This window comes from Saccopteryx leptura, chromosome 2 (genome assembly GCF_036850995.1).
Source record: "Saccopteryx leptura isolate mSacLep1 chromosome 2, mSacLep1_pri_phased_curated, whole genome shotgun sequence".
Taxonomy (NCBI): Eukaryota; Metazoa; Chordata; class Mammalia; order Chiroptera; family Emballonuridae; genus Saccopteryx; species Saccopteryx leptura.
The window spans coordinates 287,572,200-287,594,636 of record NC_089504.1 but is presented as its reverse complement, the minus strand read 5'-3'; the positions used below and the strand labels follow the sequence as shown (position 1 = coordinate 287,594,636).

Below are 22,437 nucleotides of genomic sequence, written 5' to 3'. Positions count from 1 at the left end.
TATGAAGTTTGCGATATAGTCTCATGTAATAAATACTTCAGGAGAAAAATGCAGCAGGGAGGTAGGTGCCTAGAGATGATGCAAGAGCTACCGATCAGTGAAATGGGGCTGCAGTGTTGATTAGGTGAGAATACACTTCAAACACTTTGCACAGAGCCACTGTGTTCTTTAATACATAGTAGCTTCATTAATATTCTCCCTTCCCCTCAAATAAAGGTCAGGCTTCCTTCCTCCTTTCTAACAAAAGAGAACATTAAACAGAACAGATATGTCTGTTCCTTGAGCTCCTGGCTATATCATCCATGTCATTGGCTTGCTCCTGCTCCTTTCTGCCAGGGTGACCTGCCACTGGATATTACTGCCAGGAGGACTGTCAGTTGCAGGAGGAACAACAGGCAGGGGGAGAGAGGCACCCCCGTTGGATTCCCCATGCCTCCAGAGCCACAAGGAGACCTGGAAGAATAATCCCAGGAGCCTCGCTGGAAGCCATAATTAGCATGCCTATCATTGTCAGAAATCCTGCCCAGGGGAAGGATATTCATGGGGAGGTTGAAGAAGGGCGAAGGGAGGCTGCAAGTTAAGTGTGACTTAACTCTAAAGCAGGGGTCCCCAAACTACGGGCCCGGCGGGCCACATGCGGCCCCCTGAGGCCATTTATCCAGCCCTGCTGCACTTCCGGAAGGGGAACCTCTTTCATTGGTGGTCAGTGAGAGGAGCATAGTTCCCATTGAAATACTGGTCAGTTTGTTGATTTAAATTTACTTGTTCTTTATTTTAAATATTGTATTTGTTCCCATTTTGTTTCTTACTTTAAAATAAGATATGTGCAGTGTGCATAAGGATTTGTTCATAGTTTTTTTTATAGTCTGGCCCTCCAATGGTCTGAGGGACAGTGAACTGGCCCCCTGTGTAAAAAGTTTGGGGACCCCTGCTCTAAAGAGTCACGCTGATTGCATTTAGATTACCTGAGGGCTGCTAAACATCACAATCTGAGAACCTAAAGTGAGCTCCGTCTTCAGACATGTGACCAAAGATGTCCACTGGACACACAGCTGGGGAACAAGACCAGCCCCTCTTCCACTTCTGCCAACGCCTCCCCTCCTCAGCCACACAGACTTCCTCCTGGCTTCCTGCAGCTGCCAACTCTTTCATCTCCATACTTAAACCCTCTCCTCTTTCTTCCCCATCCTATTCCATAGTCCCTTCTCTGCCCACCTCACCTGGAAGCCCTCCATGAACTGGAAGCGCCAGCCCTGTGGCTGGCAGGAAATTGGGACAGGAAGCGAGAAGAGATGTATTTCTGTGGTTCAGAGTTGGAGTTTGAAGCTCTTTCCCTACAGCAGTACAGTCATGAATGGTGGTTAATTCTATAATGCTCTTCATATGATGCTCAGTGAGTTTGGAGGAGAGCTGGCTTTTCTCTCCAGCAGGCCTGGGACCTCAACCACCATGCTGAGTTTCAAGAAACTTGACTGCTTTAGAGAGCCCACTGGGTGATGGCTGGAGAGCTGCCTGCAGGCCTGAGAACAAATTGCAGCCCTGGATAGGACCCAGATCTCTGTGCACAGCTGGGCCACCCGTACCCACACTGGGCCCAAGAGGCACATCCCTAAGGGTCCTCCCAGCTCAGAAACTCAGTTTCTATTACCACTGTCTCTATCTGAGTGGGACAGAACCCGTTTGGGAAATAGAATTTGCAGTTCCTTTCTGTGGAGAATTAGCATTCCTGATAACTGCTCAATAGGTTATCTGATAAATTTTAAAGAGATTAAGATTTGTTCTGGGAATCTACTCTTGGGACCAACTACTTGTCAGTCACAAATCTAGTGTTCTTCAGCCAGAATTTCTGCATCTAGTATAACAATGACTGTTTGTCTATTTCTATAAAATACCCTACTACGAGACTCTGGCTGGTTGCTCAGTAGTAGAGTATCGGCCCAGCGTGTGGATGTTCTGGGTTTGATTTCCAGTCAGGGCACACAGGAGAAGTGCCTATCTGCTTCTTCACCCCTCCACCTTTCACTTCTCTCTCTCTCTCTCTCTCTCTCTCTGTCTCTCTCTCTCTCCCCTTCCTGCAGCCATGGCTCAATTGGAGCGAGTTGGTCCCAGGCACAGAGGATGGCTCCATGGCCTCTGCCTCGGGTGCTAAGAAGAGCTTGGTTGCTGAGCAACAGAGAAACACCCCAGATAGGCAGAGACTTCCCCCTAGTGGGCTTGCCTGGTGGATCCCGGTCAGTCAAAGCGCATGTGGGAGTCTGTCTCTCTGCCTCCCCTCCTCTCACTGGATAAAAAAAGAAAGAAAGAAAAAGGAAAAAAGTACCCCTACTATGAGTAAATCTTTGAATTAATCTGCTGTGAAAACAATTACTGTGATAAAACTTTGGCACAGGTTCATAATTAAAGAAAAGTTTTCTTTAACACTGTTTAGTAGGTCCAGAGGGGTTACCAAAGGTTTCTGAGCAGAGTGTTAATATGTTCAGAGCTCAGTCTTAGGGGACGTTAGAGTCTAAGGGGATCCATCGGGAGGCAAAGTGGAGGCTGACTGGGGTAAGGGAGACCCATAAACAGAAAGGATAGCAAGCAGCTGTGGTGGCGCAAGACTGAGCCGATAGCAGAGCAGGGGGCCTGGGAGCCCGGCATGCGTGAACCCACGGCAAGCTCAAACCAGGCTCAGAAACTGCCTGATGAGACCCTGTGGGTTCAGATGGTGCTAAGTTTTCAGACAGGGAGAATAGTGATGTCATTAGCCAACCAGGGAAGTTAGGAGAAAGAACCAGTTTAAGGAAGATATGGTTTGGTTTTGGTCTTACCCATTGATTTCATGGGGAAATGTGCTTGGATGAAGAATTTGGATCAAGAACCCCTGTGGCAAGGATAAAGAGACATAATCCTCAGCCAGTGGCATACACCGGGCTACTGTTGGAAGGTCAGAAGTGGAGAGTAAGCACAGCCCATGGTGCCTCTTAACCCAAGTGTGTCCCTGGGCGGCCTATCTTGCCTTTAGAAAGGATAGAGGCAGGCAGTCAGGGTGAGGGCAGGGACCATCTCTTACTCATCCTGATGTACCCAGGGCACAAAGTGTGGTGCCCAGTGGGTGACCCTGTGATGGATGTGTTTAGTTACATAAAACAGAGAGATATGGACATGTAATGTCAAGTGGGAGAAAAGATGGGGAGCTAGCATCTTTTTTACAGTCTCTCTGTGTGTCATTTACATACATATTATCTAATGGCCTAGAGGTTAGCAATAAATTATAGAATAATAATAGCAGTAACAGAGATCCAATGACATTAAATACAGACATAATGTTGTCATCATGGTTGACAAGTTATACAAGTGAAAGAAGAAAAGCCACAGGAATCAGGAAATCCAGAAACTATGTTCCTACCCTGTGCTACCAGATACCCCTCACTGTAGAAATCATATGACTCCAATGGTAGAGGCTGGCTGAAGCCTTTACAGCAGGACAGACAGGACGATTAAACACTAGAACAATTTAAGTATTTTTATGATTAATAGGTTCAGTTTCTCTCTCTGTTTTTTTTTTGCTTAGGTGTTTGAAGAATGAAAGTTGCATGTACTTGTGAGAAATTGCTTTTAACTGTGAAATTGAATTGTCCACTCCTGAGAGGTGTGGAATCACACCTCACTGGCTCCTCCCACAATTGGATCTTATGACTAGAATGAGCCTTGCATTGCTTTGACCCATGGGCCACTCCTGCTGGACACACTAGGCCATTTGGAGAGGGCAGAGGGTAGATGAGCCATCCCCAGTAGAAGAAAGGTGGGCTTCTCTGAGCAGACCAAGCTTGCAGCCAGTTTCCTTCATCAAGATTATGTCTCAGAACCGTTAGGAGTCCCAGTCCCATCAGCTTTGAAAATCCTCTCTGTGTCAGAGTCCTCCCTTTTGTGTTGTTTGGTTCTCTGGGAAAAGACACTAGACACTAACAGGACATTTCAACAGATTTAAGTGTTCTCAGAAAAGTGAGATGTTATTTGATTAAGAAGGTGCCTTGCACTCGTGAATGAGCAATAACTATTTGCTGGTTTGGTTTTCAGTTCTACTTTTCAAGGAGTAAGTGAACTGACTTGAGGAAGATTTTAGAGAATTATATCTGAAAGACTGAAATTAGCAACCACAATCTCATTTCCTTTGCAATTGCATTGGAGAAAAATTGTTTATTTTCTTGTCATATGAGGGAGCTGGCTTTCCTCGGCTTTATTTCCCTCTAGAGTCTGACTTCTGGAGTGAAAAATGGAGAGGACAAGGGAATAACATGAAATACAAAGTATTTTCTTGGTTTTAAAAAGCAAACCAGAACAGAAAGACTGTTAATATCTCTGCTCTAAGGAAAGAGCTTCTGAGAAGATTTTGGAGGCAACGCTCTTTTGCCCTTCACTCTTGCACTAAACTGCTTCAAGAAAAAAGATGCAAGTGTATTTGCATTTAAGTGTTCCGATCACTTGTGGAATTTGCTCATAACTTCTGCACGTGTATTATGGGGCTGAACGAGAGAGCCCCTGGGTTACAGGCTAGTGGATGAAACCCAGCTGGCGCACCCATAGGTACAATCCTGTCATCTTAATGTTGCGAGTTATGTTTTCTTTTATACAATGGACAGCTCAGGTCCACTATATACCATGTACAGTAAGTCCTCACTTAACGTTGTTGACAGGTTCTTGGAACTGCGATGAAACAACGTATAATGAACCAAATTTTACCTAAGGCTAACATAAACAAGAAGTAAGTTGCTACAGCATCACATCGATCTTTTAACAACACATCATTATTTGAAGACCTGCTGTACTCTATCTATATGTCAGCAACATAAGACTCTTTGCCTGTACCCATTCCTTTTAACATCTGGGGAGGCTCTTTAGAGAATCCAGTACATGTAATCAAAGACCAAACAATCACGCACCATAAATAATTCCGCTGTGAAACTGGAGAGGCCTTGGCAGCAACACACACTGACTGCCTTCTCGCACTCTGCTGTTTTCCTCTGTCTTTTGTTCTCCTTTCCAGCCTTTGTCTCTATTTCTAACACGTTTTTACTGTGCTGCAACATTGATCACTGAAGATTTTCTCTAGCTTTCAAAAACCCAAATCAAAAATTGGGTTTGGCTTATGGGCCTTCTAACCGACTTTAGTCCTAAATGAGAAGCACTCGCTGTGGCTGCCAAGACCCCAGCAGAGGGTCTGGATTCTCGCTCATCTCAGAAAGAGGAGATTTTGCAGGAAATCCTATTACTGACCTCCGTTCAGCCTGCAGCTCTAAAGAACGTTCCCTAAGAGCTGCCATGAAATAAACAGCTCCTGCCTGCTTGTTTCTGTTTCTTCTAAATGGGCCTTTTCTTCCCTGACAATTCAGTGGGGTGTCAGACTCTCCGCAGCGAAATGCTCTCCGTTCCTGCGTATTTTTGGTTTCAGCCTTCCTAACCACTTTTCTAAGGGTACAAGTGAGAAATATTAGCCAGAAAATCCAAGAGGAAAGTCGGATAATGACGTTTTTGGGGAATGTGGGTTTTACAACAATGATCATCTTTAATGTCTTTTTTTTTTAAAGGATTGGATTTAGATATATTTCCAATATTGTTTTTAAGACTCTCCACTGTCCTTCCTTATGAGAATCATGAAAATATTTGAGCATAAACAAAACCATTGTCTCATGCAGGGTGATTTACTCAATTACCATTAGGCTAGTGGGTGGTTTACACCACTGTGTGCTTTAGATTTAACCATCAGGAAAACAATTTGGTTGCCTGAACCGTTGCATAGTCATTTAATGGACAGGCCCTGGGATGTTGAGGCATGTGCCCGTTTTGTGGAGGTTGTTTGCAGGTGTCTGGGGCTCCCTCAACCCTCTACTGCAAGGTGTGGCCCTAGCCCATACCATGGGACTAGTTCTTTTCTGACTGGCTTCCACGTTGGTCTGAAGTCACCTGTTAAGATGCGGACAATGGTATTTTACCCGTTTGGTGAGCTGAGTGTCCATCATGAAATTGTGAACGTGTTTCTCCGCTTTGGTGAGTTCCAGCTTTCGGGCCACCACGGCCACCACGAGGGCAGTGCAGCCCGCGCCCTGTGGGAGGACAGCAAGAGGACCGGGGAAGAGAGCACATCATTAAAAGGCAAAGTAAGGGCTTGAGCTCTCTGGCTAGTACAAGTCACAGACCTTTTGGGCCCTGATTCCTGCACCCATGAAGGGGTCTGCAATGCTCTCGGCTCAGCTGCAGAGCTGACCTCTGGGAAACTGGGTCTTCATAGGACTTGCCAAGTTCTTAATTGAGCAGGACACTGAATGTGACTGAAGCTTTGGGGAATTTAAAACAATGGACAATCACCTGGTCATTTGCCAGGCTGTGCAAGGAACACAGAGGGTCGGGCACACACAGGCTCTCTCCCTCATGCGTGTCCCAACCCTGCTCCAGTCCTGGGCCGGGGTGCCCAGAAAGATCGAAGGCTACATGTACACAGGAGTATGGCTGGAACACCTGCTGACGGTGAAGAGTTTTTCTGAAAATAATCTAATAGAGAGGTAACACACATCCCCCCAGACCGCTTCCCAGGGACACTGGCTGGCACGAGTCTGTTCCCTTGGCACTGCTTGCTCCTCGGTGTGATTCTTTCTTGCTTTCACCAGGAGGCTCATGAATTCACCATGATGCAGAGATTTTAAAGATGACAACAGTCTTGCCTCAAACCAGGATTTTAAGGGAACCTACAGGGGGCCTCAATATTCCCCAGAGCAGCGTTCCTAGTCTGCCAGCGGGGGTCCATTCCAGGGGCACAGGGGAGGGTGAGTAAAAGAAGCAGAGTTTGCCTGCAAACACCCTCTCTCTCCTAATCCTCTGGGCGCATGCTTGACTGTCTTGGAAATGAGCAGGAAAAGGAAAGTGGCTCATTCCAACACTCTCCTGATGGATTTTCAAGGCCCCTCACTGTGCTTCTTGACTGGCCTGTGAGCACAGAGGACGTAGAATCAGTCCTCCTCTGACTCTTCTGCTGGCCGCAGAAGTCAGCCCTGCGCTTGCCTGGTCCTTGGAAGAGAGCGCACCCTCCTCAGCGGCCACTGCTCTCCCTGCACACTGGGCCCCGACCGTCCTGACCTCCACTTGTGTAAAGAGATGAGAAGCTCAGCAAAGTCAACAGTCTAATCTTCAGTTACAGCAGTAATTAGAGTTGCCACAGAGCCAGTTCAGTAGTTGAGGTTCCAGGACTGAATGACTCAATAACATTTCTGGCTCATCAGGTCTAACAGAATGTGTTAGAAATGGCAAAGAATGTTCTCAAAGGTACATTATCTGTACCGGAGATGGGAGGAATGTATATGAGCAGATCAGTGTGTCTCCTTTATAATCTCTTTCTTTCCTTTTCCTAAGATTGGCAAAGGCTGTAAGGTTTTGGCATGGCTGAAGTTGGCAACACTTTCTCTTAGCTTTGAACAAGGATTCCCATTAAAACAACCTCAATGTTTCTTGATACATTTGGTCATTTGATCAGCCACCCATTGTCTGCTCATTTCTAGCACAACAAGCTGAAAGGAACTGAGTCTGTGCGAACCTTCCTTTTCTGACCTCATTTTATTCTCTTGTTCAGGGATGGCCATGTTTTCCTGGCATCTCTGACTTGCAGGAGACTCTGTGCCTGATTTTCAAAAGATATATATGAGCAGTTGGGCAGCCTGGTCTATAGCTGTAATCAATTTAGCCAGGCCTCCAAAAGCAAAAAATAGCTTAAAAGAATCTCTCCTAGAGGGCAGATGTGTGCTCAATTCTGCTCAACCAGATCAAGTATAATCACTCTCCTTTATATGGAGTTCCAAAGGCACTTTGGGCTGGAAGCCCAAAAAGAGGGCTATATCATAGTGGTAAAAACGGGCCATCAGATGAAGAGGGTTCTTCCCGTGCTCCATTCTCCCTTCTTTCTTTGGATCCAGGCAAAACCCTACTTATATCACCCCTGAAAGTGTGTGTGGGGTGGGGTGGGGTGGGGGGCAGAATAAACCCGAAGAGGGAGTTTCCCTGCTCACCATACCACTTAAGGAATTTCATCAAGACAATCTATATCTTCCCAAATTTCCAGGGTCAAGATGGAGTGGTCCATGGTGTTGCCAGAGCTCACAGTATAGCAGCTTGAATGCAGGGGGCTTCTAATTAGAAGCTAGAGTGTTTTACCAAGGAACCATCTATCTTATATGATTAAGATAAATTTCTACATGGAGGCAGGAGGGTGGACTAGAAAACGTTCCGTAGTTTCTTTCTGCTTAAACATGTCAAAACTCCCTTGTGGCTATCTCTCTGGAGGATGTGGGCTCTTAACTCCTAATTCTAACTTGAATAGAGAACAGTGGATACTCCCAACTTTATCTTTCTTTTAGAAAATCCACCATCTGAATGTAATTAGGGAAGTCACCAATAAGGAAGCCTAACTTGGTTATTTTCATTAAGAAGCAACCTTGTAAAGATGGGGTCAGACATCTGCAACCTTCAGAAAGTGGTGGGCAGGGTGCTGAAACCCAGACTGTAGTCCTCTCCACAGTGTGTGTGTGTGTGTGTGTGTGTGTGTGTGTGTGAGAGAGAGAGAGAGAGAGAGAGAGAGAGAGAGACAGAGAGAGAGAGAGAGAGAGATAGGGAGAGAGAGAAGGGAAAGAAAGGGAAGGGAAGGGGAAGGAGGGTATGCAGAGAGAGAGAGAGAGAGAGAGAGAGAGAGCTAGAATGGAGACTGAGACAGAGAACAAATTGTACTCTATCCTAAACAGCATGGGACAGACAGGGAAAGAGGAAAGGAAGAAGCAGAGGCAATTAGAGAGGAAGGCAGGAGGAACAAGAAGCCTAAAACTTGAGTCAAAAGTTAACGGTCAATTTTGGCTCTTTAGAGGCAATAAAGGAAGTGGTATGGGATCCCCTCCTTCCTGTTGGGTTCACCTCAAAGTGGTATAATGCTCACCTATGTTCCTTTTGGAATCATGAGCCTTTTTATTTACAGGTTTTTACTTACAGCCTATGAGTCTGATGTTCCCATGGTGGCAGGGTGGGAAGACTGTGGGATGTGGCAGTCATGCAGGTTGGTTGTAAGAAACAAATTGCCAAGGACTTGGCTGATAAGGGGTATGAGAGTGCACACTGTCCTGGCGTGGAGTGTCAGAAACGGCAGAGGGAGCAAGTGAGGAGAGGATGGACTGGGGCAGAAAAGGGTCAGCAGCTGCTGCTGTGACATCCAGGGGTCAGATTGTGCAGATAATCTATGACTCAGACTTCTGTCTTCCGATGTGCCAAGCCCTGAATCACAGTTGACACCAGCTGGATCCCCTGTGTCTTCTCTGTCCAACTCCTATTTCACAGGAGGCAGGTAAGATGAGGTAGGGTCCACCTCTAATGAAGTCATACTGCCCAAGGTACAAGGTGAGCTGGGGCACAGGCGTGAGCAAAGAGAGAGTGGCTGGCATGGGGTGAACACGCTTAACTCATCTATAGATTTGGACCCAAATGGGCGACCAAAGCTTCTCCACATGGCTCCGCCCACTTCTGGTTTCCAAGACACATTTTCCAGCTGGAAAACCTTAGAATCTGGAGAAACAAGTACCCCAAGGGGGAAAGTATGAGGTGTTCTTAACTGAAGGAGCATAAAATAAAATAAACCATAAATAAAAGTGACAAATGGAGGAGAGAAGCCTGGAGGGTTTACAGTTGGATTCTGTTTCTGCAACAGATTCCATGTAACAACTAAAATAACATCAATTGGTTTGAAACCAAGGTGTTTTAGGGAGAAGCTTGTCTTCTAAAACTGACATTAAGCAGATGTCTTGCTGAGTCCTCTGTTTCCCTCCTCCCAAAGGTGACTCAGTTTGTGCCACCTTTTACTTCCTCGTCACTTTCCTTTTGCAGTTCAAAGCAGCATCTCTCAGGAAGCCTTGGGGGAAAGCTCAGTGTCCCCAGCAGACATCCTGGAAGCTTTTGTCTATTTGTACATAACTCATGAAAGGTCCGCAGAGTGAGTCTGGCTTTAGAAAGTGGCTCTATTGAAACAGGGCTCCTACTAAGCAGTGTCGGGGCCCCAGAGGTCTCCCAGATGCCTGCAGAACCAAAAAGCCTCCAAAGGCATCTCTGTCAGATTTGTTGTCATTTCCCATTCTGGATGCTAAATATTGAAAGCTTTCTCTCTGTGTGATAACTGTCGTCATAAAACTCTTTGTGGAAAGATGCCGGACTTTGACATATCTGCTTTGGTGGGTGAGATCTCTCAAACACACCAGGTCTGTGCCAACAATGTCAAGTTGTTCAGACAATTACATACCCTGCTTAATGGTAGATAATTACACCGTTACTGGGATTGCCAAGGGAAAACAATGATTAAGACTATTTACAGCCTGCACACTCAAATCCTTCCTTTCCCTTCCCAAGCAGGCCTTGTCCTGGCCTGCAAGGTGTCCATGGTAACCAAACAGGAAGCCATACCTTTAGTTAAGGCACTTGCAATAATAATCGGGGGATGTACACAGTGCTGGGAGGCTGGTGGAGGGGATGAAAGGGTTTTCAGCAACCCAAAACCCTCGAAAGGAGTGACTCAGCTAGAAAAGTCACGTTTGTTACTAAAATGCCACCAGGGTTCCTCACTGTGGCTGATCCTAGAGTGAGGCAGCTGACTTTAATTTGGGTAAAAACACTGTAATGAATGGAGGATACCTCCCTGTTTCTGTGTATAGAGAGGTATAGGTTTATGCCACAGAGTTCATGCAAAAAGAGAAGATGGAAGTTGTGTTGTATCTTTAATATGGGAGGTGGTATCAATTCCTCCTCATCTGTTCGTTCTTCCCACTTTGATTACAACTCTCTCCACAAGGTACAAACTCCCTTCCAAGGAGCTGCTGCAGAACAGATGCAAAAATGGGTGCTAAAGAGGACCATGGGGTCCCACCTGCCCAACTTGGCTTTGTCAGAGTGGAAGCCAGGAGATGCCTGCCAGAGGGAAGGAATCAGCGGAATGCTTGCTAGGGGGCCTCTTCTTGGACGGGGCCCAGCTCCTCGCTGAGAGGGAGGATGGCTGGCATCTGTACCAGAGGCTCCCAGCAGGGCCCATCCAGCGATGGCCATCTGCCCCACTGCCCACCACCTACTCTGTGCGCCCCGGCTGAGCGCTGGCTCTGAGGCACGAAGCCCCCGCCCGGCAGTGCCTCTAAGACAGGAAAGCTCTGGCTTCCAGGCAGCATTTCACTCCTTTCTGGAAGAAGGAATTGTTCCCTGGTTTCCTGGTGACAGCTGGAGCTGTGCCAGACAGACTCCTACTAACCAATGAGAGGTGTTTGTTCCAAGTCCTTACACTCACCCATGATTTATCCCAACCCTGGTGTTAAACCTTTTGTCATTAACTGCTGTTCAGGAGGACCTGCCTGCTAGTGTGCGTCTGCCCCGGGTTACAGTGGGAACGGCGAGAAGACGGTGCCCAGTGGTGACACGAGAGCACTGGGCCCTCCTGCTCACAGGGCCCCGACCCGGGGCTCTGCCCTGTGCGGCACTGCCTCATCACCGAGATCCGTCTCTGCCTCAGCACCGAGATCCGTCTCTGCCTCAGCACCGAGATCCACCTCTGCCTCAGCACCGAGATCGTCTCGGGAGGACCCCCGCAGTCGCCAGCCTGTGGTGAGGCGGGAGCAAGGCAGCCCTCCCACTGTATGAGGACCTAATGCCTTTCCTACTGCAGAAAGAAGTCCTTCTCATTCCCGAAGGAGGGTCTCCTTTCCTCCTCGGAGGACGAGGGAAACCTGAGGGGACCCAGAAAGGAAAGATATTCATGGGAGCTTAATGGGGCACAGAAACGGTTCCCCTGGAGTGTTGTGGCAACCACCAGGGAGACCTAGCACAAGTTGCAGACATCCTGTTCACCCTCACACCCCCCCCCCCACGACCCCAGGGACGCCCAGGCTTAGGTGGGTGCTTTCTTCTCTGGAGCCTGTGGTCTAGGATTCTAGGGAGGAGGGCAGAGAGCAGTGGCTGCCCATCCTGGATCTAAAGGTCAACAAGGCCAAAAAGTGCATCACCTGGCCAGGGAAGGAGGGCGGAGGTCAGGGATGCCGAGGACTTCGCCAGCCAGTTCCTCATGCTGACAGAGCACATTAACATAAAGCGTTGCCATCCATCCTCATCACCAGCCAGAGAGGAGGGCGGGGCAAGCCTTCCATGCTCACTTTATACTGAGTGCTGAGGTCCACCAGGCAGCGGGAATTCAGTCCAATTCTGATTCCCTTTCCCGGTCCCTCCCAGACACAGGGCGACAACGGCCATATGCTGGCCAAGAGTGTGTGCGGGTGGGGGTGGCAGGGCGATGGGCGTGAAAAATACACGTTGAAAGAATGCAGCCCAGCGGCTGGGCACTTGGGGAGAGGTGGGGATGGAGTCACAGTCTCGCTGATGCCAAAACCGGAAAGGACCTGGCACTCAGAGCCCAGCACCCACCGTGCAGACGTGGAAGCCCAAGTCTGGGGAAGTCAAGGGCTGGCTCGAGGCCCTGGAACAAAACCAGTGGCCCACCCAGGCCAGGACACAGGTCTGTGCCCAGTTCTGTGCTCTTTCCCCAATCCCTGCCTCCGTCAGTTCCAGCTAAGTTTAGCAGATGTGGTGCCAAGGTCTGTGGGGCCTAAGCGACAGGAAGGACAATTAACTGCAAGCCTGGACGTTCACTGGGGTTGAGCACACCAGGCAGTAGGGTGATGCTGAGTGGGAAGTGGGTCAGACCCACCACCAGCTTCGCCCAGTCCGTTTTGGTGTGGGGGTGGGGGGTAGGACTGTGAGCAGGTCATTAACTGTTAGGAGCCAGGACCTATTTCCGTTTTGGAAAAGGAAACGAAAAAATGAGAAGCCATTGCAGATTTCACATCTGCCTCTCTCTGTGCAGAGTCATGCATGCTGGCCTGTGAACTAACAGCTGGCCCCACGCTCTGACCAAGAAGGCCCCTCAGTGCTCACGAGAAAGGGCTCTCACTCTGAGGGGGGGGAGGGTAACGGGCAGAGGCAGGTACTCACCATGATGCCGGTGAGAAGACAGACACCTTTCCCACAGTATGTATGGGGCACCATGTCCCCATAACCAATGGAAAGGAATGTGATGGAGATGAGCCACATGGCACCCAGAAAGTTACTAGTTACGTCTTGCTGGTCATGGTACCTGCCAAGGGGAAGATAGGAGTTAGTTGATGGATCTGCCATTTCCGAGCGTAAAGGCTGTGGGCAAGTCAGGGCGGGGAGGGAGTAAGACCGTTTGCTGAGGCTGAGGCAACAGCACTGGCGACACAGGGATCTTCTCAGGTGACGAAAGGTGCCACGACTCTGCCCACCCAGATCCTGCCTGCAACTCCCTGATCCCCCAGCCCCTGGCCACACGCTTGGTCCCAGAGGTAAAATGTTGCGTCATGATTTGTACCGTATTATAGATGTCCTTTTGGTGCTGGTAAAATAGATTTGGATGAAATCATGCAGTAATAAAATTTAGATTTTCCCTTTCAAGTCGACAGTCTAAAAGTATGTGGATGTGATTAATCTGAAATCACAAGTTCTTGAACAGGGAAAATGTCAAAAAAAAAAATCACCAAACACATTTAGCAATTTCCTGAAGGTTGATGGATCCCCAAGATTGGCCCCTCCTGCTGTCTGGGTGCGAGCCAGGCAGGTTCTCAAGGGGCTGTTTCCTGGGCCAGTTCTGGGCTCTCCACAGAGGAGCAGCCTATACTGCTGAGGCCTCGTGACTGCAACACCAGGGAGGGGCCAGCTGGAAACCTATCACCCCGTTCTCTCTGCCCCATGCTCATTCCACCTCACCCTTTCCCTCCCTCCCTCCCTCCCTCCCTCCCTCCCTCCCTTCTTCTCCGACACCAAGGCCCCCTGTGTGCCAGGTTCTGTGCTGAGTACTGAAATACAGAGATGAACAGGGCACATCCCCTGCCTCAGGGCTCTCAGCCCAGGGGAAGAATCCAGGGAGGATGCAGACATTTGCAGAAAGGTCAGTAAGTGAGTGAACAAGGCAGCTTGGGGGCAGCAGGGGAAGGACAATGACCTTTGTCCCAAACGTAGAAGGGTTAGACAGAGACTTCCATTTTCCAGGCAGGCAGGGGAGGATGATCCAGGCTGACGGGGCCCCTGGTAAAAGCCCAGCCCTGACTCCAGGGCAATAGGTGGGGCTGGCTGCATTGGGGGTGGCAGGGCAGGTGACCCTGGGTCCTTTCTCAAAATGTTCTCTAACAGGGTCAGCCTGAATGATACACAAGGGATTCTGCATTTTATCCTGCAGGGACATCACTCCTTGATAATATCTCCCCTTCAGCCTCCGGGAGGCCATTGGATGGGAAAGTTGAGGTGGGTCTGAGAGACCAAACCATCCTGGTTGGGTAGAGCAGGCAGCCATTTAGGAACCCTGATCAGCACAGAGTTACTAAGGAGCTTACATGAGTCAAAGCACGTGGCATGCTGGGGCTGGAGTCTGGCACAGGGAGGCCCCCAGAAAGTGTTAGCTACTATCATCATTGCCCAGTGGATAATTGGCAAATGTTGCTTTTCCTCCCTTTTTTCCTAGGTCAGGTGTTCAGAGAATGCTGCAGGTAGGTACAAGTGCATCTGCTGGTCAGAAAGAAGATGGTGGGTACTTGAGTCAGGAAACAGCAAGGGCACAGAGTAATGGACGTCGTTTATAGACTCCTACTGTCCTAGTGGGAGTCACACAGCACAACCTACCATGTGGCTGGCACTTTGCATACAATCACTCTCTAATCCTCACAGCAGCATGTAAAGTATTTTCACGGGTAAGTAACTGGAAGCACAGAGACACCGAGTGACTTGTTGGAGAACACACAGGAAGTAACCGAAGCAAAGCCCATGTTCTTTTCGTTGTTCCATTCAGCATCAGAGAGGTGGAAGCAACTACTGTGTGCCTCGGGGAGCGGTGAGGAAGTTTTAGAAAGAGAAGGGCACCTGGGCTCCAGTGGCTGGTAATGAGGAGGTTTTGGAGACCAGGGTCTGAATTTGGAAGGCCTTGAATTCTAGGATGAGAGGTTTGGATTTGTTTTTAGAGATTTGATTCCTGAGCAGATGAGTGACAAAATGGCATGGCCTGCTGGGAAGAGTGGTCTGTGGGTGGCGAGCAGCATTTAAAAAGATGGAACACAGAGCCAGGTGAAAAGCAGGTGTGCAAAGCCAGGAGAGAGGTGCAGGCACAGCCTTTATTGCCCTGTGAGAACATCACTGAGGGGCTGGACAGCCCACGACCAGCAACCAGAAGGGGGTGGCATTAGCCTTTGCATAGTTGTCCTCACAGGGCATGCATTCCTGGAACTTCGGGACATCTGAAGAGCAGACATCCTTCCCCAAAGCTCACCCATAAGACACCTTACCTGCCTTCTCCCACCTGCTTAACTCACTCCCTAGCAATGTTCTTTTGCTACCTGGAGCTGGCTGTGGCTTCTGCCAGTTGCCTCATTTCCCCTGGGTCCGGGCCCGTGTCTACTCATCTGGTCACATTGGAATAACATAGATAGGTGGTGCCTAGCTTTGAACCCCAGGATGGAGTGCACTCTTGCTTTGACCAGTGTGCCAGCCCCATCCCAGCTCTGACATGGTTTTGGAGGGGTAACCACCCTCCTCATCCCATTCCCCCAGCCCGAGGCTCTGCCAGGCCTTCAGGTCACCACAGTCCCCTCCACTCCTGGTATGCTTTTGGCTGGGAGGGATGGCAGCTGACTCTGGCTCTCAGGACCTGTAGTGAGGCAGTGATGGAACATCCTTTCCCAGAGGGGGCTCAGGGCCTGTGAAACAACAAGAGTCAGTAACAGCTGAGTGGCTCCATGCCACAAGCCAGCAGCATGCAAACACATGTTGTAGAGTCAGAATGGGCATCAGCTCATCAGAATGCATTTCTTAGAAGAAGTCCTGGGTCAGGATGATGAGGTTAAATTGGTGGGTAGGGAACAGGTGAGACAGAGGTCTAGGGCTCAGCTTTCCTGGCTTCAAGCCCCAGCTCCACCTTAAGTAGCACCATGGCTGTGGGCAAGGGACTTAACCTCTCTGTGGCCCAGTTTTCTTATCTGCTGATGGGAGGATTAAGGAAAATAATCCACAGTGCTCAGCCCAGAGTCAGTGCACTAAATGTCAGCGGTTACTACAGTTGTTGAGAGGGGCAGTGCTATCAGTCTAAGAAAGTCTACAGAACAATACAGGGTGGGATATACAAGGGAAGTGGGGAGAGAGGGTCTCCACAAGGTCATGATGAGGTCGTTGAGAGATTTAGGCTGGAGAACTATTTGATGCAAGGATGAAAGGAACTGTTGGACAAAGAAGGGACATGAAACACTTGGTATCTGAAATGATTCTTCTAGCAGCTGAAGGCAAAAGTGATTCAAAAGATCAGGAGCCAGGCCCTGGCCGGTTAGCTCAGTTAGGAGCATCATCCCTAAACGACAATGTTGCAGGTTCAATCCCCGGTTAGGGCACACATGGGAATCAACCAATGAATGCACGACTGAGCGGAACAACAAATGAATGCTTCCCTTCCCCCTCCTCTCTCTTTCCTTTTCTCTCTCTGTCTCTAAAAAATTAAGCCTTGGCCAGATAGCTTGGTTGGAGCATTGTCCTGGAGTGCAGAGGTTGCCAGTTCGATTCCCTGGTCAGGCCACATACAGGGGCAGCTCAATGTTCCTGTTTCTCTCTCTCTCTTTCAAAAAAAAGAAAGAAAAATCAGGCGCCAGACAGTGAGAACTATTAGAAAATTTGCAGGTGCCCAAGGAAAAGCAATGAAGAACCTTGAATGCCACCCATGGGGTTTGCATTTAGTTTGCAGCCTCTCTTCCATGTGTTTTCTTGGCTTTGCTATGCATATAGGTCTCCACAGTCCTCCTTCCATTGCAAACCCTGAGGCTTAAGCAAGTGATCCCTGGCTGCTCCACTGCCTTCAGGACCATGGACCACCCTACTCATACATGGACACGGGAGTAAAGAGATGAAAGCTCAACGTGGAAGTAAGCATATGGCAGCCAGTAATCTCTTTTTAAAGTCAATGTTTGATTTACTGCTTTATTTTTCTCTAAATTCCCTTTATGTTCTTTTGGGTTTCTTTTTCATTCATCACATAAAATCCTCCTGGTGCTAACTATACGTGCTGAGGAGAGCAGAGCAGATCTTGAGGATGTCTCTCATTCATCATTTGTCAGACTTCAACAATCTGTCCTCTGGCAGGGGCTCTAAAAGACGCCACGATGAATCGGACAGACACCCTACACTCCCGTGGCTTGGAGCATCGTCATAGAGACAAGACACGAATGCAACTCGCCAAGCAGGAAGTGATGAGCGAGAGAGCGGGCCCGGTGATTCAGACTGTGGGAGTGGGGAGGAGGCAGATTTATATCCAAACCTATTCACAATTTTAGAGTGGTTTACACTTGTCACAAATTCACATATGAATTTCATGCTATTTTTTACAATAGAGAATTTTTGGGAAAGAATAGTTTGAGGGGTTTTTTCTAGGGCTAAGAAGGAAAAGGTGTAGTTTTGGGAGAAGATTATACTTCTTCATTTATCATTAGGGTGTGGACTACAGTTTTTTCTCTTTTCTATATTATAAAATAAACGCATGACTGCGTAAAGATGGTGGATTAAACACACGTGTGCTTTCGCTTCCTTCTCAAATCCCTCTACAACCGACAGTTTTAGCCCCATTCTTTTAAAAACAAGCAAAGGCCAAGAATCCCCAGACAGCTGAGTCAGGTCTCTAACATTTAAGACACAGACCAAATCAGTTAATTAAACAAAGAAATAGAACTCTGTATCAAATACAGACCATTCACAGAGAAGAACTCTTGGGGGGGGGGAATCCTATAATTAACATTGCAAGAGAGATAATACAAAATATCGGACCCACACAACAAGAACGGCATGCTATACCAAAAAGGTCTTCCTAGAGTGCTGGAAGATAAACTGAGGAAGGTTCCTAAAAGGCAGAAAAAGACAGAGAGAAATAAAAATAGGAGAGAAAATAGAAAATCAGTCTACCAATTCAAATAATAATAGTTTTAGAACAAGAACTGGGAAAAAAGAAGGAGGAGGAGGAGGGAAAAAAGAATGAAGAAGAAATAATCATTAAAGAAATCACTTCCCATAACTGAAGAAAACAAGTTTCTAGATCAAGGGCCCACTGTCCCTAGCAAAGTGGATGAAAATAGAGTCATACCAAGGCACATTATTGTGAAATTTCAGAATACCAGGGTGAGGAGGTGATTCTATGGAGCTTCCAGAGAGAGAGAGAGAGAGAGAGAGAGAGAGAGAGAGAGAGAGAGAGAAAGAGGTCAAATACAAAGAATCAGAAATCTAAGTGACTTCAGACTTTTTCACAGCAACACTAGAAGCTAGAGGGGACATGGAATGGACTTCAAATTTCTGAAGAAAAATGATCTCCAGATAAGAATTCTACACTAGAGAGACCAGAATTCCACACGGGCCAAAGTGTCAGTTAAATCTCAGAGTGGAATGAAGACATTTAAGGATGTGCAAGGTTCTCAAAGGTTTGCCTCCTCTGCACCCCTTCTCAGGAAGCCACAGGCAAGTATGTGTCACCAAAACAAAGGAGTACACCGAAACTAAGGAAGCCCTGGGGCAGAGAGCACTGGAGAAAGGCCGCGGAAAGAGGCCCAGAGTGAAGGCTATGGACCAGGCATGGAGGGTCACCACCAGACTGGAGCAGGTCAGAGGCGGGGAGACATTACTCTAAGAAGATGAAACTGATGGAAAATCTGATGTGCCTGAACATCTGGAGAATAGATTTAGACAATGACCAGCATTTGGAGTTGAATTAATGATAGAAACGTAGGAAACTAAGCAAATGAATAAACACGATAATTAACCAGGAAGAAACAAGATTTCTGCAGGAAAGGAGAAGTTATCATCCATTACTACAAAGGCTCAACTTTGAATGGAGCTAAATTAGTGTTGACTGGGTAATGAGAACACTGATTACAGAGCTAACCAATACTATAATGTAATTATGAAAGGAGGATGGGGAACAGGAAGAATATGAGGGGCAGAAAGAAAATTAACTCCTCATCTTCCAGGGAGGGAAGGGAATAGTTGTGCCAAAACCAAAGCACAAAAAGTAGCGATACAAGGCCCTGGCCAGTTGGCTAAGTGGTAGAGTGTTGGCATGGCAGGTGGATGTCCCAGGTTAGATTCCTGGTCAGGGCACACAGGGGAAGCACCCATCTGCTTCTCCACCCCTCCTCCTCTCACTTCTGTCTCTCTCTACTCCTCCTGCAGCCATGGCTCAATTGGAGTGAATTGGCCCTGGGCACAGAAGATGGCTCCATGGCCTCTACTTCAGGTGCTAAGAAAAACTTGGAGCAATGGAGCAGTGGCCCCAGATGGGCAGAGCATCACCCCCTAGTGGGCTTGCCGGGTAGATCCTGGTTGGGACACATGCAGAAGTCTATCTCTGCCTCCCCTCCTCTCACTGAATTAAAACAAAAAAGTAGCAATACAAGCCTGTTATTTAGAGACACGGAGACAAACACTAAAATCAATTAGCAAAAGGAAATAAAAGTATTAGTTATCTATTGCTGTATAACAATTTACCCTATGGCTTAGCAGCTTAAAACAACATTTACTATTTCACCATTGTTATGGGTCAGGAACTCAGGGGCAGCTTGCATGAGTACTTATGGCTCAAGGTCTCTCATGAGTTTGCAGTCAAGTTCTGGAGAAGGGTAAATTGGAAGAACAATCGACTCTAAAGTGTATGCATGTATAATATAAGTTCCATAAATCAAACATAAACCAAACCTGAGAGAAAGAAACCCAAAATACACATAATGTAAAATTAAGCTAGGAAGCATGAAAATAAAATAAGCATTCCTGAACTCACTATCCAACCCTGCCTTGTTGAATCTACTTGTGTGCTCTCTCCATTCAAGTCCTGCCACTTCCCCCAGACATAATCAACATCTTGAATTTCATGCTTATCACGACCTTGTTATTTTTACAGTGTTTCCACACAGGTGTGTATATCTAAATCACAACTACGTGAGTAAGCTTGAACACAGAAACCCCGTAAGTCAAGCCTCGAGGTGAGATCACAGCCCTGGCTGAGAGCTTGACTACAATCTCCTGAGAGACCTTGAGTCAGAAGTACCTATGCACGCTGTCCCATAGCAACGGTGAGATGGTCAATGTTTTAAGCTGCTAAGATATGGGGCAACTTGATATATGGCAATAGATAACTGATACAACGAACTCCTCTATGAACTGTTTTTTTTTTCCATTCAATGTGTGTGTTGATATATGTGGTCCTATTGTATTTTCATTCCTCTACTGTGTTTCACCATATGAATGGATCATTATTTATTCATTTTCCTATTGATGGACATTTGGGTGGTTTCCATATTTTTCCTCCAATGAGGAATAATGTACACTTTTTATTTTTAATTAAATATATATATTTAATTAATTTGACAGAGAGAGAAGCATCAACTTGTTGTTCCACTTAGTTGTGTACTCATTAGTTGCTTTTCATACGTGCCCTGACTGGGGATGGAACCCCCAACCTCTGTGCTAGGATGACACTCTATCCACTTAGCAACCCGGCCAGCCCAATACTGTACATTCTTAATCATAGTTCCTGTATGTTCTGTAAGAGTTTCTCTAGGACACATACCTAAGAGTAGATTTGCTGGTTTGTAGGATATATACCTACTTAATTTCACTAGAAAATGCCAAATTGTTTTTCCAAAATGGTGGTACCATCAGGCTTCCATTTGCAGTAGCGAAGAGTTCCTGTTGCTTCATATACATATCAACACTGGTCATCATCTGTCTTTACTTTTTGCCAAACTAGTTAACAAATTGGTATCTTGCCATGCTTTTATTTTGCATTTCCTTAATAAGAGCTTGACTATTCCTTTAGACGTTTATTGGTCATCCATGTTTCCTCTTCTGTAAAATAGCATTCATGACTTTTGCCCATTATTCTATTGGTTTGTTTTTGCTTTTTTTTTTCTTCTTATAATTCTAAGAGCTCTTTATATATCCTAGATAAGAAGAACTCTGTCGGTTTATAAATTGCAAGTATCTTCTTCCAGTTTGTGCCTGGTCTTTTTATTGACTTTGTAGTATTTTATAAATATAGTATTTTTAAAGCATTCTTGATAAATAAAAGATAATTTTTTAGGTGTGTCATCCTTTCCATTTATAGTTAGTGACTTGAATAATTTTTAAAGAAATCTTTCCTTACCTGCAGCTATAAGATTTTCTTTTCAATGTTTCTAAATACTGCCTTTCACGTTTAAATCATGAATTCACCTGGAATTGATTTTGTGTCTAGTGTGAGGTAGGGGGTATTACTTCATTTTCTCGTATGGATAAACAATGACTCCAGGCCCACTTAATGAGCAGTCCATCCTTTTCCCCACTGACTCTCAATGCTGCCTCGCCATGTAGATTACATGTGGAAGTGATGCTATTTCTGGGCCTCCATTCTGCTTCATGGGCCTATTTTCTGATGCTGGAGTCATATTATAGTCTTCTTTGTAGGCTGTTCTAAGTATCATCTCAGAGCTCAGCACATAATGGATGCTCAGTAAAAAGCTGTGGAATGAATATGATCTGCTTGTTGCTTTCCCTGCCTTCCCGCAAAAGTGATGCTGCTGGAGTAATTCAGTCAAGTGCGTTAGAGTGACTTTGCTGTTCTCTTCAGCAGATAAACTTTTGTCAAAGTGGCTGCCAAATCTCTTGGGCTTGGAGTCGGTTCTCACAATAATAAGAACTCAGCTTCTTGATAGTAGTTATGGCCTAACTCTTTTCACATGAATCTTAGCGATTTGATGTCCCTAGCCATTTGTCCTGGGTCTGGTTTATTTGTTAGGCCTTCTGCAGCTCTCTAGCCAAGCGATTGCTTTGTCTTCACCTTCCAGTCATTCCCCTGCCTCACAGAGTCAAACTCTGGTCTCACAAAATTGTGGACACTGCTTGCTAAGTTCTCCAATAGAACACCCAATGACATGCACTTGACTTGATCCTTGGTGGCCTTTGACTCCATTGGTGCCCCCGTCCTCAGAACACCGCCCTCCTCTGGCATCTTCGGTGGCTTGCTCTCCTCCTGATTTCCTCCGGCTCTGACCATCCTTGGCTTCTTCCTCTGGCTGCCTCATCAGTGTGGCTGTGCTCCAACCTTGCCTTGTACATACACCTTTCTGGCTCCTGTCATGTCTGCCACTGTCTTTGATGATCCCTTCTAACTGACCCTTCAAGACCCAGCTCAAATCCAACCCTGACCCTCTCAGCCAAAGTGGGCTCTTTGTCTCAAATCCACATGGCACTCAGCCTCACACTGTCTTGTGTAGGAAACCACCAGGCTGATTGGGGTCATTGGTGATTGCACAGGCTCTGGGGCCAGACTACCTATGTTTGAAACCAGGT

At 46.9% G+C, this 22,437-nt stretch overlaps 1 protein-coding gene across 5 annotated transcripts in view; it reads right to left on the bottom strand.

The window, feature by feature from the left end:
- The window catches only part of KCNN3 (potassium calcium-activated channel subfamily N member 3), a 165,117-nt gene that overhangs the window by 16,046 nt on the left and 126,634 nt on the right, over positions 1-22,437 (bottom strand). For all 5 annotated transcript variants that reach the window (XM_066362353.1, XM_066362354.1, XM_066362355.1 and 2 more), the window contains 2 exons: positions 13,021-13,162; positions 5,973-6,083 (listed from right to left, as the gene is read on the bottom strand). In XM_066362353.1, coding sequence (XP_066218450.1) covers positions 5,973-6,083; positions 13,021-13,162 — 253 coding nt within the window. The remainder of the gene's footprint in view (positions 1-5,972; positions 6,084-13,020; positions 13,163-22,437) is intronic.